The 16,700-nt window shown below is 53.6% G+C and overlaps 2 protein-coding genes and 4 non-coding genes across 8 annotated transcripts; all 6 read right to left on the reverse strand.

The window, feature by feature from the left end:
• Positions 1–721: 721 nt before the first annotated feature.
• Positions 722–4,303, reverse strand: RPL13A (ribosomal protein L13a). The gene is made up of 8 exons (XM_005904989.3): positions 4,219–4,303; positions 2,722–2,794; positions 2,269–2,334; positions 1,962–2,063; positions 1,677–1,762; positions 1,439–1,498; positions 1,030–1,152; positions 722–837 (listed from the first exon to the last, which is right to left on the reverse strand). Exons 1-8 carry the CDS (start codon positions 4,231–4,233, stop codon positions 751–753), a joined length of 612 nt encoding a protein of 203 aa, XP_005905051.1. The 5' UTR covers positions 4,234–4,303; the 3' UTR covers positions 722–750.
• Positions 1,272–1,360, reverse strand: LOC138991863 (small nucleolar RNA SNORD35). The gene has a single exon (XR_011467762.1). It is a non-coding gene; the product is annotated as a small nucleolar RNA SNORD35 (small nucleolar RNA).
• Positions 1,568–1,638, reverse strand: LOC138991922 (small nucleolar RNA SNORD34). Its single transcript, XR_011467813.1, has one exon. It is a non-coding gene; the product is annotated as a small nucleolar RNA SNORD34 (small nucleolar RNA).
• On the reverse strand, positions 1,838–1,922 carry LOC138991920 (small nucleolar RNA Z195/SNORD33/SNORD32 family). Its single transcript, XR_011467811.1, has one exon. It is a non-coding gene; the product is annotated as a small nucleolar RNA Z195/SNORD33/SNORD32 family (small nucleolar RNA).
• On the reverse strand, positions 2,593–2,676 carry LOC138991921 (small nucleolar RNA Z195/SNORD33/SNORD32 family). Its single transcript, XR_011467812.1, has one exon. It is a non-coding gene; the product is annotated as a small nucleolar RNA Z195/SNORD33/SNORD32 family (small nucleolar RNA).
• Positions 4,304–5,406: 1,103 nt separating the features above from the next.
• FLT3LG (fms related receptor tyrosine kinase 3 ligand) lies at positions 5,407–14,963 on the reverse strand. 3 transcript variants are annotated; one of them, XM_005904988.2, is made up of 8 exons: positions 14,866–14,963; positions 14,481–14,547; positions 13,432–13,545; positions 12,224–12,277; positions 11,897–12,040; positions 11,310–11,394; positions 7,746–7,933; positions 5,407–5,630 (listed from the first exon to the last, which is right to left on the reverse strand). In XM_005904988.2, exons 2-8 carry the CDS (start codon positions 14,511–14,513, stop codon positions 5,424–5,426), a joined length of 825 nt encoding a protein of 274 aa, XP_005905050.1. In that variant the 5' UTR covers positions 14,514–14,547; positions 14,866–14,963; the 3' UTR covers positions 5,407–5,423. The 3 variants fall into 3 exon arrangements, with proteins under 3 accessions (XP_005905050.1, XP_005905049.1, XP_014336702.1); XM_005904987.3 differs by having other exon boundaries at positions 11,310–11,448; positions 14,866–14,956; XM_014481216.2 differs by lacking the exon at positions 14,866–14,963 and adding an exon at positions 14,667–14,849 and having other exon boundaries at positions 11,310–11,448.
• Positions 14,964–16,700: the final 1,737 nt, after the last annotated feature.

The raw sequence follows: 16,700 nt of genomic DNA on the forward strand, positions 1-16,700 counted from the left end.
GCCAATTCCATACTTTGCAGCTGAATTAGGGAGACAATTTTATGTAAAATGGGCAACACCTGTCTCTACAGGCCATAAATACCCACAAATCCACAGGCATCTCAAATCCCTTGGCATGTAAAATCTCTACCAAGGTCAACTCTTCCATGAAAGGCAGTTTTCTGATCCACCTGTGGAAAGAGCACAGCCAGCCTTATTCTCCAAGTCCCCCGTCAGCCGAGAGCCTTGCTCCCCGGGCCTGCCTCTACAGCAGACACACACTGAAAAGACGCCACATTTCTTTAACAAAATAATTTATTGGTTTTGGATCACAAAATATAGGGAAGACACGAGGGCGATGCCTGTGATCCCTTGGCTGGAACTTCTCTTCCAGAGATACTTTTTGGGCATTCTCTCACATCCTAACAGCTGCAGAGTATAGTATCCGACCACGTGGGAAGCATGAACAGACTCCCTTTAAGTCATGCCAATCCTTTCCAATAGTCTTCCAGCTCACGTCTGCCAATACTGCAACTGGACTGGTTGTTCCAACTGTTTATGTCTTAAAGGTCTCACGAACAAACAGGCTGCAGACCAACGATGCCTGCACAGCCCCTGGACCCGCCTACACTGACTAATGCCCCTCGGCTATACCCCGTCTGCCTGTGGCACGTGCACGGCAGCCCCTGGGGGCCCCCACATCCTAGGGTGGCGATGGAGGAAGGGCAGGCCAGGCCAAGCATGAAGAATAAACAGTCAATTTTATTTGGCTCAGACTAGGAATCCATGAGTCTTGAGGACCTCTGTGAATTTGCCAATTTTCTTCTCGATGTTCTTTTCGGCCTGCTTCCGTAGCCTCTGTGGGGCCAAGATGACAGATAGTGATCAGTGGCTGCTCCCTGGGACTGTCATCCCAGGGACCCAATCCCAATCCCACTCCCCATTCCCACAGTGGGCCTTAGGCAGAGACTTCCAAAAGCCTAATAAAGAGGCGAGAGGTACCAGCTGCCTGGGAATGTGGGGCCCCTCCAGTACCAATCCCACGCTCACCATGAGCTGCTTCTTTTTCCGATAGTGGATCTTGGCCTTCTCCTTTCTCTTCTCCTCCAGGGTGGCCGTTACTGCCTGGTACTTCCAGCCAACCTCATGAGCCAGGCGCCCTAGGTAGGCAAACTAGAGGGGAGAGAGAAGAAACGAAGCTGTTAGAAAAGGAGGCCAGGGTGACTAGGGGAGGGGTGTTAACATTCTGTCCTAGAGCCTTCCAGCTTGTCAGGGAGCCATGCTCCCCGTTCCTCCTGGCATCAGCTGAGCCATTGGCATTTTCGGCACTGCCCGCAGTGGCATCCGCAGACCATCGTGAGAAAAAAAACCATCATCTGCCAGTCCTAGGGCCCTAAGTGCACCCTCCCAGGAAGCCTCAGAACTCCAAGGGCATCACTCAGCAAATCTGGAGGCTCACCTTGCGAGTAGGCTTCAGACGCACAACCTTGAGGGCAGCAGGAACCACCATTCGCTTTTTCTGTTAGAGAAGGAGAGGGGCTTAGAGACCTGGAGCGAGGGACAGACAGGGAAGAAGGCTGGCTGGGGCAGGCGTCTCAGCCGGTGCTCTTTTCACAGGGATCAAACAATGTAGGTAACTGCAGAACATCACCGACGCCAGCCATAGGGATACTGTCAGGGAGCTGGGACCTGCTCACCTTGTCATAGGGTGGTGGGATCCCATCAAACACCTTGAGGCGCTCCAGAGCAGCCTGGCCCCGCTTGGTCTTGTGGGGCAGCATGCCTGTGGACAGAGGACAGCAGGCCTGCTCAGTGGGGCGCGTGGGGGAGCCGCTGTCCTGCCCAGGCAGGCAGACAGGTGGCCTCAGATGGTAGTGCATGTGGAGTCATCTCACGGTCGGCAAACTCGAACACGAGTGGGAGAAGTCTTCATCACTGGCTACCTGCCCCCTCAGCACCTGCGGTCCCTGAGCCCAGCTCACCTCGCACTGTCCGCCAGAAGATGCGGCTGGGGGCTCGGAAGTGGTAGGGGCCACGGGAGGGGTTGGTGTTCATCCGCTTGCGGAGAAAGGCCAGGTATTTCACTGGGAAGAAGGGAGAGCGTGTAAGGCCTTAAGAGTCCCCAGCCAGGCAGTAACTCCTTCCAACGCCACGACCTCACTTCTGAGGGCCTGCTAAGGAACTCAGACTTGCATGTCCCACCACTGGGGGGTCTGCTTCCCAAGTCTGTGAAGCCTGAGCTCCACACAGATCCAGCCTCTCCAGCCCACCTTCCAGGCCCTAACTCACACTTATTTCTGTAGAAATTGCCAGAAATGTTGATGCCCTCACAGCGCACGACCACAACCTTGCGGCCTAGAGGGAATGGAAAATGGAACAATCAAGGAGGGCTAAAGTCAGGAAGCCAGGTGCCCAGTTACTGCCCAGAAAGGAGACCCCAGCCCTGCCTGAAACTGGCCCCTGTGCACAAACACACCAGAAGACACCAAATCTCCTACCCCAAGTCACAGAGCGCTAACTGGTGGAGCTTGTCTCATGCTCAAGTTCAATTTGTTACTCCAACAAAACATGTTTTGAATTCACAGCCCCTGACCCGGGAGGGGAGGATGCTGGCAGGTCTCAGAGCGGTGCATGGGGTTGATCTCACGGTCGTGAGACTCAAACGAAAGATGGTGATTTTTGCTCATCACTGACCTGCTGAGCTCATGTCTGATGGGAGCTGTGGGCAGCGGGCAGACTTACCCAGAAGCACCTGCTTGGCCACAATGGCCGCCAGGCGGCCCAGGAGATGGCCTCGGCCATCGAGCACCAGGACCTGTTGGAGACAGGTTGAAGAGCTCAGAAGGGCTCAGAGGCACCCACAACTTTGACTGCCCACCTCAACCAATTACTCCTCTCCATTAGTTAACTTACCTCCCAGAACACCTGCTAACCAGATATTAGACCCAAAACTAGAACTTAAGGCTCACTTTAGAGATGGCCAAGAAAGCAAATGACTCAGAATTTCAGTGAGCAGCTAAGATACAAAATAAACCAATCCCTCACATTTCAGCTGCTTCAAGGGCAGACATCTTTATGCCCAGATTATGTTCCATGGTCAGAGAATGAGCTACAATCTGAATCAACACTGATCACCCAGTTAGAAGAACCGGTAATCTGAATGCAACCTGTAGAACCTGGACAGAATCTGATTCTGTTCTGATCTCAAAGGTAGCTTTCTAGTGTGAGTATCAAAGCAAACAGGTTCAGAGCCAGTGAAGCTAGGCAGGGTGGTCAAAAACCCAAGCTTCCTCTGGTACTGACTAGCTCTGCATCCTTAGGGAAGCTTTAACAGCTCAAATACTAATCTAATCCTTGGCTTCTTTTCAGAAGTTCCAGCTCTTACCAAGTGCATATTATGTGAACGCAGGGACCCGTGTTCAGAGAACTCTACCACTTCCCTGGCTTCAAACTTAATTTTCCTTCCTGAACCACAGACCCCATCACATGTTCACCCCTTCCAGAGCCACTCCCTCCCTTTATCAGTAATAGGTTACACAAGGAAGGAGCCGGAGAAGAGTCAGTCGTAAGCTTCTACCTTCCTTGAGGCCTTCTAGCTGGTTAAACAATTAAGGATGTTTCAAGGATCTGGAACATTTCATTCATTCCAGTTGCTAACACCAGCACTTTTAGACTCCATCTAACCCCAAAGCAGACCAATTTGTGCCTGCCCCACATGCAAGAGCTCTCCCAACCTACAGCAAAGGTTTCGTGCCAAACTACCCCCAGTTGCAGGGGAACCCTGATGCACACTTTCACGTGGCCGAAGCAACCGGCGCCGGGGCAGGGCGGAAATACTCTCCATTTTGGCCTACCCCCGGCTTCTCACCGTCCCCAGGTGGCGTAGCCGCCTTCAGCGTGCTTTCCCATTGGTGGGGACACACCGGTTCAATTCCGCCAAGATCTAGATAAATGAGGCCTAATTTTAAAGTAACTCTTTTTGTGTAGGAAGCAAAGATGACTGCCCCTCGAAGAAAAAATAATGCCGCATTCTTACCCAGCCCAAAGCGCAAAAACTTCTTTATATTCCCGTTTTGGATTTCTCTTACCCCGAAAGCTTTCTGCTTTGCTCAGTTATGTCCTTAAGTTCCTTATGTCCTTAAGTTCCACAGCACACTTACGAGAGAAAAGAGGTCCAACCCCGGTCCGGCCTGGACCCCACCCGGCCCCACGCCGCCCCGGCCCGCGCGGAGCCTGTACCTGCCCCTCCGCCATCTTCGGCAGCTGCCTGGGAAAGAAGGAACCCTAGACGCAGGGTTTCTTATCCCTTGAAACAGGGGCGGAAGAAGTGACGCAACACGGCCGCTTTCTGTCTTCTCATTGGCCAGAGTGTCAGCCGCGTGCGCAGAAATGCCCCACCGGGAGGCGGGTCATCTTCTGACTATCCAATCGGAATCGTTCCCATCGAGCCTAGGCGGCCATGGCTGAGCCGGGCGAGATCACGTGGGGTAGGGGGCGGTGCTCTTCAGCCTCCGCTGCAGTATTCTTGAGGGGCTGGTAAGCCTCGCGTGAGTTGCCCGCGGCTTGCTGATGGGCGGGGCCAAGAATGCTGGAGGACAGGCGGTTACCCCCTGAAGCGAAGTCGCGCTGCAGGGCACGTGGTGGCCTGCAGGGGGCCAGGAGGGCTTGCCCTTCAGCGCTCCGCCAAGGCTTAGAAATCTGAATTCCAGTGCCTGTCTGACTTGTGATCTGACTAAATCCCTGGCCGTGTATGGGCTTGTGTCCCCAGGTGGGGATAGTCTTCAGCTTGAGAGCTGGCGAATGAAAGAATGACTTCTAGATGCCTGAAGTGAAGTTGCTCAGTCGTGTCCGACTCTTTGCGACCCCATGGACTGTAGCCTACCAGGCTCCTCGGTCCATGGGATTTTCCAGGCAAGAATACTGGAGTGGGTTGCCATTTCCTTCTCTAGATGCCTGAGTGTTCCCCAAAGGAGCTTCTCACTTTCTGGATTTTCTGGACAAAGCCTTTGCCTTCACAGTGTCCCTTGACTAGGCTGCCGTCCCCTCTACCCCCACCCCCATCCCGTTTTCTAAAATCTGGCTTGAGTCCTTCCTTTTAGAGAACCTCCCTGATATCGCTCAGGCTGGCTCAGGTACCGCCTGGGGGCTCCCACAGTGCCTACGCCACCTCCATTAGAGCGTGTGTCATCGTGTACTGGGGCTCTCTGGTGCCGATGTCTCTCCCCTCTGAACCAGGAATCCTGAGAGGGCAGGGCTGGTTCCGACTCACGTCTGGGTCCCAGCATTGCCCTCTTTTGGCCCTGGGCCCCGGGAGGACTCAGAAAATAGGTATTGAATGAAACACTGCATTAACTGAAAAACCAAACCCGAACCCAAACGGCCCCATACACACACCGTGTCCCATCCACAAACAAACCTGGCCAGAGCTGGTAGAAAATGATGATTTATATACAATTTCCTGGGGACAAGGGCTTTGTACAAAGTGGGGAAGGGGGAGCCGATGGTGGGTGCTGGCGTTGCCTCCATCCCGGGGGGACAGTGACAGGAGCAGGGTGGCCAAGGAAAGGACCAGGTTCTAGCTGACTTCCTCCAAGTTCCGACTCTGTGTCCGCTGGCAGGTGACTGCTCTCTCTGGGCCTCAGTGTCCTCCGCTGTAAAAGGGGATGATAGATGACTCACTAGGCTGTTTGAGGTTCCATGGACAGAGGAGGGGAAAGTAAGAAGCTCAGGGTACAAGCTCAAGTATAGACTTAATGCCCGAAAACAACTCCATTCACCGTGAGCACTCACTGTGTGTTTGGGCATTGCTGTCAAAGAAAACTTCGTGCAATGATGAACACGTTTTAGATCTGTGCTTTCCAAGACAGCCCTTGAGACCAGCCCCATGTGAAAACTGGGCATTCCTATTGTGACCAGCAAAACTGAGGAACTTAGTTTTTCATTTCATCTAATTTAAGCTTCAACTAATAGTGTGTTTATTGGGAGCGTGGGAAAACAGGGTATGAAAAGGGACAAGGATAAGAGAACAATTTCTCAATAGAAAATTGTATCTCAAAACCAAAAAGTACTGTCCAAAACAAATGCTGAAATGAAAAAAAAATCATTGAATTTAGAAACTGTTCCTTGATCCAGTTATTGGAAAACTTCTGTAGGTTTCAAAGAACTTGAGTATAGGAATCTACTTATGCAACTGTAAGTTTCATGGAATCTTGATACAGATCAAGTATTTCTAATAAAAGTTTCTCATATGAATTGAGATGTGCTGTGAGCATCGCATTACACATTGGATTCTGAAAACCTGGTATGGAAACAAGAATGTCAAAATATCTCAAAATTTTTAAAGTATTGATTGCATGTTGAGATGACAAGATTTTGGATACACAGGGTGAAATAACATAAATTCTTTAAGGTAACCTGTTTGTTTTTACTTTTAAAAAGATGCATTGGCACAATGTGGTAAATCAGCTATACTTCAATTAAAAATTTAAAAAATATATGCGGCTACTAGAAAATTTAAAGTCACATGTGTGGCTTGTATTCTGTTTCCTATGGACAGCATTGCTCTAGGGGGTTTTTTTGTGGTCCTTTCATTTAACCTCCTGACAACTCTAGCATGAAGGATGATTATGAGTCTATTGTACAGATAAGGAAACTGAGGCAGAAGAATGAAAGGCACGGATGCTGGAATCAGAGGGCCGAGAGTCCAATCTTGGCTGTCACTCAGGAGCTGTGTGACTTTCAGCAAATGATTGACCTCTCTGAGCCTCGGTGTCCGCCAAGGGGAAATGGGGATAATGGCCACCAGTTTCTCAATTAAGTGAGTTAATTTGTAGAAAGCTCCAGCACAAGGCCGGAGGCACTGAGGCACACAACAGGTGAGCGAGTGCTGCCAAGTGTTTCCTTTGGGCACTAAGGAACCCACGGGCCCCTCCCTGCCTTTCTCCCTCAGGTAACCACCTCCACCCCCAAACCGGTTCCCAGGTTCGCCTCGGAGGCTTCTTGCTTCCCCAGGGTAGGAAGCCCCAGCTTCTCTTCCTTACCTTTGAGGTAAGGAAGATGTAACCTCAAACATCTCCCAGTGCCGTTTTGCTTTTGTTTTTTTTTTTCACCCCACCCCCAGACTGGACAAAGTTGCTAGAATAACCTGAGCTTTTTCATACCTGGAGGGCTTTGCAGACCCTGCTCCTGGAGGCGGCTCTCTCCTGGCTTGCAGACTCCTGTATCCAAATACCTCCCGGCCCGCTGAGCTTCACTGTTCAGAATGCCGAATGCGGACTGTCCCTCCTCCTCCCAGGTTCCCGCTGGGCCAGACCCAGCGTCCTCTGCCTGTGCCCCTTCCCCTTCCCTGCTCTCCCCTCGACCCCATCAAGCCTGTCACTCTCCAGCCCCGTCCCTCCTGACCCCTGACTCTGCCTGTCCCCTCCTCTCCACCCCGTGGTCCTGTTCCAGCCCCTGCTCAGACCTTGTCCTCTCTTCCTGGACGCTCACCTGGCCTCCTCCTTGGCCTCCAGTCTGTCTGTCCCAGTCTGTCCCCCTCCATGAGGGGTCTTCTTACATCCAGAGCTAGCCCACCACTTCCCTGCTTCCACTCTGTCATCCCCCACCCCCATGGCCCCCACATCAACAAGTCCAGGGTCCTCCAGGAGCCGCAGGAGCAGAGCATCCTGGGGATGGGAGGGGCAGGGTACCGTGCCGCCCATGGAATCCACCACCTCCGGTCACCCCCTGGACCCTCTCCACCCACTCTGCGCACCCTGCTGGCTCACCCTCTCCCCAGGGTAGCGTGTCCTCCGTCTCCTCCTCCACCGGCATAGGCACCAGGCAGTGGCCAGCAGCAGGAGGGCCACTGGCAGCAGCAGCAGCAGCAAGAGGAGCAGAAGAGGGGACTGAGGGGCCGGCAGGGACGTGGCTCCCAAGGCCCCAGGACTCCTTGGGGGCAGCAGAGTCGGGGAGTCTGCCAGGAGAGAGGTCAGGTGACTGAGAAGTAGGGCCAGGCCAGGGAAGGGGAAAAAAAAGGCCTGCCTGGTGCTGGCTGTGTGACCTGGGGGAGGGGGTGGGGGTAGGCTGTGTACTTCTCTGGGCCTCAGTCACCTCATCCATAAAGTGGGTATAATTATTATACCGACTTCATAAGGTTGTCACAGAGATTAAGTGAGTGAATATACAGAAAGTGCCTAGAACAGTGCCTAGCACATAGTAAGGTTGCATTTTATTGATTTTTTTAAAGTCACTAATAGGACTTCCCTGGTGGTTCAGTGGTTAAGAATCCACCTGCCAATGCAGGGGACGTGGGTTTCATCCCTGGTCTGGGAAGATTCCACATGCTACAGGGCAACTAAGCCCCTGGGCACAACTGCTTGACCCATGCAATAGAGCCCATGCTTCAAACCAAGAGAAACCACTGCAATGAGAAGCCTGAACGCCAAAACTAGAGAGTAGCCCCACAACAAGGGCAGCAACGAAAACCCGCACAGCCAAAAGTATATTTAAAAAAATAGTCACTAATAACTTTTTTAAATTGGTATGCTTGTTTACTTGTTTAACCAGACCCTATAAATTTTTTAAAAATATTTTTATTATTTACTTTTATTTGTTTGTTTATTGACTGGGTGGCATTTGGGATCTTACTTCTCCAGCCAGGGATCAGACTTGTGCTGCTTGCTTTGGAAGCTCAGAGTCTTAACCACTGGACCGCCAGGGAAGTCCCAATAATTCTTTATTTCAAATATATCATTTTACTTGTTTTGGCCTTGAGGCATGAAGGATATTAGTTCCCTGACCAGACCAGGGATTGAAACTAGGCCCCTAGCAGTGGAAGTGCAGAGTCCTAACCACTGGATCACCAGGAAATTTCCTGCATTTTAGAATTGGACAAACGTGTATCTAGTGCTTACCTATTGATTTATATATTCATTTTCTTCCCCCAGTAGTCTATGAGGTCCAGGAGGGTGACAGGAGACATTGCCAGAACCTAATATTTCTTACTGTTGTTGTTTAGTCACTAAGTCATGTCCGAGTCTTTGCGACCCCAAGGACTGTAGCCCACCAGGCGCCTCTGTCCATGGGGTTTCCCAGGCAAGAATATTGGAGTGGGTTGCCATTTCCTTCTCCAGGCACCAGGGATCAAACCCCAAATCTCCTGCATCGGCAGGCAGACTCTAAGGCTGAGCCATCAGGGAAGCCCAAATAGTTAATTTACATAAATTAAATATCTGAGTCAATGGACAGATAATAGAACAATGAAAGATACTCTGTATGAAGCCATGATAGCTCACTAGGCCCCACTTGAGCTGGCCCCCTTTATTCCCTCTGTACCCTCACTCCACACCTTTTCCCCTTTGCTTACTTGGCCTCAGCCACTGGGGCTCCCTCTTGATTACTTAAACAGGGAGGCAGGTTTCTGCCTCAGGACCTTTGCACTACCTGTTCCCTGGTTTGCAACTTTCGGTGACTTTCCAGCCGACCACTTCAAGCCATGATTCCACCACCCCGTTTTAATGTGCCTGCATAGGACTCATTACACTCAGACACTTTCCTGTTTATTTATATGTTTACATGTTTATCATGTCTCCCTGATCAGCAGGTTAGCGCCCCATGGACACAAACTTGGTCTTGTTCTGTGCTGTGTCTCCAATGCCAAGCATCAAGGAGATGGTTAGTAAAACTTAGTTGAATGGATAATTAGTGATGCATGTAAATATGAACACCAAACAGCGGTTAAGTGGTTAGGAATTCATCTTAACATGCAGAGGATGCCGGTTCCATCCCTGGTCAGAGAACTAAGATCTCACACATCAAGGGACAACTAAGCCTGCACACCAACCAAAAGCCCATGTGCTGCAATGAAGACCCAGCGCAGCCACACACACACACACACACACACACACACACACCTTTTTTAAAAAAAAGGAGGACTTCCCTGGTGGTGCAATAGATAAGAATCTGTCTGCTAATGCAGGTTCAGTACATGCTGCAGGGCAACCAAGTCTGTGTGCCAAGACTACTGAAGCCCTCCGGCCTAGAGTCTGTGCTCCCCAACAAGAGAAGCCACCGCAATAAGATGCTCACACACCGCAAGGAAGAGGAGCTCCCTTTTGCAGCAACCAGAGGAAGCCCACGCACAGCAACAAAGACCCAGAGCAGCCAAAAGTAAATAAAATTATTTTTTAAAGGGCTCTTTGTGCTTGAAATAATTATCTTAAAAATTATAAAACTATGAGAATTAAATTAAATAGCATTACTGATTGCCAGGGCAGAGAGGTGGGAATTTGGGAATGAGGATCAAGTTATGCAAACTCAGGGATTTCCCTGGCAGTCCAGTCCAGCAGTTCAGACTCCTAGCCCATTGCAGGAGGCACGGGGCCCATCCCTGGTTGAGGAACTAAGATCCGACAAACCGTGTGGTACAGCCAGGAGAAAAAAAAAATTTGTTTTTCATAAGATGCAATCCTAGTCCCTAGTCCCTCAGAATGTGACCTTATTTGGAGATCAGGTCTTCAAAGATGTGATCAAGTTAAAATGAGATGGTTAGTAGTGGCCCTAATCCAATATGACTAGTGTCCTTATAAGAAAGTGGAATCTAGACACAGAGATATGCATGGGGGAGAGCACCACGAACATGAAATTGGCCATCTACAAGCCAAGGGAGACAACTGAAACAGATCCTTCCCTCACAGCCCTCAGAAGGAGCCAGTCCTGCTGACTCCTCAGTTACAAGAGGATGAACTTTTAGTCTTTAAATCACCTGGTTGGTGGTACCTTGTTACAGCAGCTGATACACACTACTTACTACACACACATGCATGCCTGCAGTTATGCATACATAACTGATAAACTCTGAAAAACTCTGTGGATTGCACCCATGTCAATTTCTTGTGCTGTAATTAACATTACCAAGCAAAATGTACCACTGGGAAGGCTGGGTAAACGGTGTCCAGGACCTTCCTGTACATTTCTTTGCCCCTTTCTTTGAGTCTGTAATTATTCCAATGTAAAAAAGTTTTAAAAATAAACCCACCTATAACATACTAAAAAATAACAAACACTAAAAATCCTGAAAAATAAGTGAATTTACCTTTTTAAACTTTTTAAACATGGCTATAAGGAAATTTACACTCAAACATGTGACTCTCATTCTGTTTCTATGGGATAGAGTTGCCTCAGAGAAACAGGCAAGGCTGGTTATTCCCTTCTCAGGGACAAGTAAACTGAGACCCAGAGGGGGGTGAGCTTGGGGAAACAGGCCCAAGTCACACAGCCCATGGGAGCCCTGAGTGGAATGGGTGAGGAGTGGGTGGGGCCGTGGGCTTGGGGGCAGTGGGAGGCTTTACCCGGCTGACACTGTAGTTCCAGGCACCGGGAGAAATTCCGGTGGGTGATCCAGGGCTTCAAGGCCTCCAGCTGCTGGTGAGTGTCCTGCAGGAGGTGGGAGATGTTGGCCTGGACGAAGCGAAGACAGCTGGGAAGGGGCTGGGGGCACGGGAGGGAGACGTCACCACGGCATCACCCCCAGCGTCACCTCAGGTCAAGGGTGAGGCCTGGGTCTCATGGAGAGTCTGGACCTTTGCTCCCCCTGGTTGCTAACAACCAGGCCCAGTCAGACCTGGATCAGGAGGGTGTTTAGGGTCCCCTCCTTCTCCCTGTTGCTAGGGGTAAGAACCTCTTAGCAACATCCTTCAACAGGGCCTGAGAAATGAGCAGAATTGATGCCTTTGGCCCTTACCCCTGGGCATCCTCCAGTACTTAGAGAAGTGTCACCTCCCACACCAGGCCCCAGCAGGTCTGAGGTTCCAGCTCCACCTCCCTCGGGGTGCTCCCAGTCAAGGGGAAACCTCCAGTAAGGCCTAGCAGACCTTTGCTGCCAATCCCTAGGAAAGCATCAGGCTCTCCGCACTTGTCCCCCAAGTTCAGGGCTGACCTGGAAGGCACATGAGGTGACAAAGTGTATCTCTGTGTTGACATCCTCCAGCAGTTTCTCCATCTCCGACCCAGCCACGGTCTTGAGCCGTCCCATCCAGCGCTGGGCCAGGACCAGACGCCAGAACGCCCCGCAGAGCTTGTCCTGGGGGGAGACCACCCAGGCTCTGGGTCCCGCGGGTGGGCGGAGGGGGCTGGGGGCCAGGACTCCTGGGTCCCCAGGGAGGGGGTGGCCTGGTGGGCACACTAGCCTGGCCCCTAAGGGGGCGGTGAATCTTGAATTTCTCCTTCCCACCTCCATCCTGGGCCCCTCCCGTCTGTGACTCACGTCCTGCAGGTTGGAGGCAACAGTGACCGGGTAATCTTGAAGCAGGTACTTGGACTGCGGGAGAAAACGGGGTCAGGCCTGCGCAGACCGGAGGAAACAAACTATGGGGAGCCAGAGTGAGGGGGCGGGGACCTAGAGAGAGGGGGCGGAGACCCAGAGAAGTGGGGAGGGGACCCATAGAGAGGGGGCGGGGACCCAGGGAGAGGGGGCGGGGACCCAGGGAGAGGGGGCGGGGACCCAGAGTGAGAGAGAGGGTGGGGACCCAGAGAGAGAGAGAGAGGAGGAGACCCAGAGAGAGGGGGCGGGGACCCAGAGTGAGGGGGCGGGGATCCAGAGAGAGAGAGAGAGGGTGGGGACCCAGAGGGAGGGGGCGGGGACCCCAGAGAGAGAGAGAGAGAGAGAGAGGGAGGAGACCCAGAGAGAGGGGGCGGGGACCCAGAGAGAGGGGGTGGGGACCCAGAGTGAGGGGGCGGGGATCCAGAGAGAGAGAGGGTGGGGACCCAGAGAGAGAGAGAGAGAGAGAGAGAGGAGGAGACCCAGAGAGAGGGGGCGGGGACCCAGAGAGAAGGGGACGGGAACCCAGAGAGAGAGGGCGGGGATCCAGAGAGAGAAGGCGGGGACCCAGAGAGGGGGCGGGGATCCAGAGTGAGGGGGCAGGGACCCAGAGAGAGGAGGTGGGGATCCAGAGTGAGGGGGCGGGGATCCAGAGAGAGAGGGCGGGGACCCAGAGTGAGGGGGCGAGGACCCAGAGAGAAGGGGGCGGGAACCCAGAGAGAGAGGGCGGAGACCCAGAGAGAGAGGGCGGGGACTCAGAGAGAGGGCGGGGACCCAAAGAGAGGAGGTGGGGATCCAGAGTGAGGGGGTGGGGACCCAGAGAGAAGGGGGCGGGGACCCAGAGTGAGGGGGCGGGGATCCAGAGTGAGGGGACGGGGACCCAGAGAGAGAGAGGGCGGGGACCCAGAGAGAGGGGGGCCGGGACCCAGAGGGGGGGCGGGGACCCAGAGAGAAGGGGGCAGGGATCCAGGGTGGGGAGATGGGGACCCAGAGAAAGGGGGACAGAGACCCATAGCGAAGGGGGCAAGAATAGGGGGACGGACGACGGATGGGAACCCAGAGGGAGGAGGCAGGGGGCTACAGAAACTCTTGACAGGGGGAAGTCAGAGCCAGAGACAGCACCTCGGGCTCCTATTGGGAACAGGGACGCTCACCAGTTTGCCGATCTTGATGGCAAAGGTGGAGGAGATGGGGCTGTGGCGGAAGGAGCAGTCGGGGGTCCCTTGGAGGCCAGGGCTGAGCAGTAACAGCAGCAGCAGAAGGGAGGTCTGCGGGCGGGGCAGGGCGGGGGCTCCATGGACTCCACACACGCCCCCCTCCCTCGTGGAGGCTGCCTCCGGCAGCCCCCTGTTCTCTCTTCCCTCTTTCCCCTTTCCAGCTTTCCCGCTTCTCAGCCCCTCCTCCGCTTCGCTCCTGTGTGCCCACCTCCGACCATCTTTCCCTGTATCTCTCTGCTTCTGGACACGTGCTGACCAGTTTTCACCCTCCTCTGCCCGCTCTGTCTGTCTCACCTCCCATCTCCGCACCTCAGCCCATCTCTCTCCACTTCTGCTCACCTCTGCCCAGGATTTTCTCATCTTTGCCCATTCCTCTGTCTTTTCATGCTCATCTCTCCTGTTTTTCCCTAGATCTGAGTCCTATCTTCCCCATTTGCCCCCATCTCCCTGTTTCTTCCCCCCACCCCTGTCCATCTCGCCTACTTCTGTCCACGTCCCCCGACCTGTGTCAATTTCCCCTACCCCTGTCCATCTCCTCATCTCCCCCACCCCTGTCCATCTCCCCACCCCTGTCCATCTCCTCATCTCCCCCACCCCTGTCCATCTCCCCACCCCTGTCCATCTCCTCATCTCCCCCACCCCTGTCCATCTCCCCACCCCTGTCCATCTCCTCATTTCCCCCACCCCTGTCCATCTCCCCACCCCTGCCCATCTCCTCATCTCCCCCACCCCTGTCCATCTCCCCCACCTCTGTCCATCTCCCCCACCCCTGTCCATCTCCCCCACCCCTGTCAATCTCTCTCACCTCTGTCCATCTCTCTCACCTCTGTCCATCTGCTCACTTCTGACCACCCCAACTCTGTCCATCTCCCCCCACCCCTGTTCATCTCCCCACTCGTGTCCACCCCAACTCTGTCCACCTCCCCTCTAAGCTCTGCCCATCTTGACACTGCCATTCCCCCACCTTAACCCCAAGGGATACGCACAGTTGGGCTCCAGGCTGGCGCCAGCACTACCATTTCTGCCGGGGGCCCTTCATGCCTGTGGCCGGATCTTGGAAGGGACAGAAGAGCGAGTCTCGGACCCCCACACCCCAGCCCCTTCCTTGCCCGCCCCTTCACCTCCCCGCCCCTCCCTCGGTCCTTTGATGTGGCTAAGTTTCCGCCTCCTACTCTATAGGGCTTCCTGCGTAAAGCACAGTTACGGTGAAAACTCCTCATCTCCCCTTCTAAGAACTCCGACGTCCGGTGCCCGCAACTCTGCTCAGGCCAGGGACCCAGGAACCCGACCCCCCGCCGTCTGCGCTCAGCCCCAGGAGGGGGACCCCGGCCCCGCCCTTCGGGGACCCGGAGTCCATTTCTCCTCACGCACCAGGCTTGCCCCAGCTGGGTGTGGAAGGGGCCACGCCGGGTGACAGCCAAAGATCGAAAGTGAAAGGAAATTTTGGGGGGAGAGTGAGCTGGGGTGGATCGGGCTGGTGCAAGGGGCGCCACCTGGTGGTGACAGGTGGCAGCTGACGCCGCAGAGGGCGCTTTAGCGGGACTTACGCTCAAGGGGTCTGAGCTTGGGTTGATAGCCCGGGTGGGACACAGTGAATGTGGCGCGGGGGCTCCAACGTGGATCTGTCTCTGGCTAGAATCAACGCAGCTCGGGAAAGGAGGAGGTCACCCTGAGCCCTTCACCTTTGCCTTGAAACCCCACCCCCACTCTCCAACCCCCATCTCCTTCCACAGGGAGTAAGTGACAGCTCCAACCTTCCAGGTGTTCGGGCCCAAAGCCTTGGAGGGGACCTGTGACTCCGTCTGCCTCTCACTGCCCACTGACAGTCCGATCCATCAGCAAGTTTGTTGGCTGATCGTCAAAATGTGTTCAGAATCCCACCGCATCTCACCCCCGCCACTGCCACCACCGTCACCCACCTGAAAATCGTTTCCTCCTCACCCTACCAGCCTCCCTGCCTCAGCCCTCGCTTGCCAGTCTGTTCTCCATGTGCAGCCTGAGGGAGCCTGTGAAGATCTAAGTCCCCTCACCTCCCTCCTCTGCTCCACGCTGCCCCCTTACCCGCGCACCTGCCACACGAGTCCAAGTCCTCACTGTGGCCTAAACAGAGCTGGTCTCTCCTCCTGCCTCTCTCCAGTCCGGCCACACTGGCCTGAGGCAGGCACATTCCTGCCCCAGGGCCTTTGCACTGGCTGTTCCCTCAGTCGGGAATGCCCTTCCCCGAGATACCCACATGGCTCAACCTGATCTCATTCAGGTCTTTGCTCAAATACACGATGCAAAGGCGAGCTGCAACTACCGAACCCGCCTTCTTCAACTGCTCAAGCCTGTGTGCCAGGAGCTCATGCTCTGCAACAAGAGAAGCCACGGCAATGAGAAGCCCGCGCACTGCAGTGAAGAGGAGCCCCTGTTCGCCTCAAGTAGAGAAAGCCAGAGCATGGCAATGAAGACCCAGTGCAACCCCAAAAAAATTTTTTTTAAAAATACACAAGGTGAAGCCTTCCCCAACCAACCTTTTTCAAGTCGCAACCCCCTCCCAGCACTCCCACGCACATGAGCTTTGCTTTCTCCCTTGTCACTTATCAGCTTCTGACACACCACTGCAGTTCATTTATCTTCTTTATTGTCAGTTGTCCCCATTAGGACTTCAACTCCAGGACGACCACAGTATCTGTTCATCCTGCTGGATCTCCAGCACCTAGAACCATGACTGGCTCACAGGTGCTCCATCAATATTTGTTAAATGAATGAACAAAAGGATCCTGGCCCCCTCTGCGTTGTTGTCATATACTGGATAATGCACCTGCTCCTGGGCTCTGTTTCTTGGGTGACAACCCCTAATTCCCTGGAACTTCCAGATAGGCGTGTCTCTGTTATTAAGAAGGGCTCCCTGACCACATCTGAGTTTACACTAATGAGGTGACTCAGGATGGGGGCTGGGCAGGACCAGAAAGTCCAGTCACATGACTAGAGGGCTGAAACTTCTCACTTCCAATCTCCAACCTCTCACCTTCAACTTTCAGGGAAGGAGGCAAAAAATTGAGTTCAACTTCTGTCTCCAACTTCACATGGCTTTTTGCTCTTCCTCGTCCTCTCCTCTTTTGTCTCTCTTTTGGAATTATTTATTTTTGGTTGCACTGGGTCTTCATTGCTGCATGGGCTTTTCTCTAGTTGCAGAGAGCGGAGGCTACTCTCTAGTGGCAGTG

The sequence above is a fragment of the Bos mutus genome, chromosome 18, assembly GCF_027580195.1.
Source record: "Bos mutus isolate GX-2022 chromosome 18, NWIPB_WYAK_1.1, whole genome shotgun sequence".
NCBI classification, from domain to species: Eukaryota; Metazoa; Chordata; class Mammalia; order Artiodactyla; family Bovidae; genus Bos; species Bos mutus.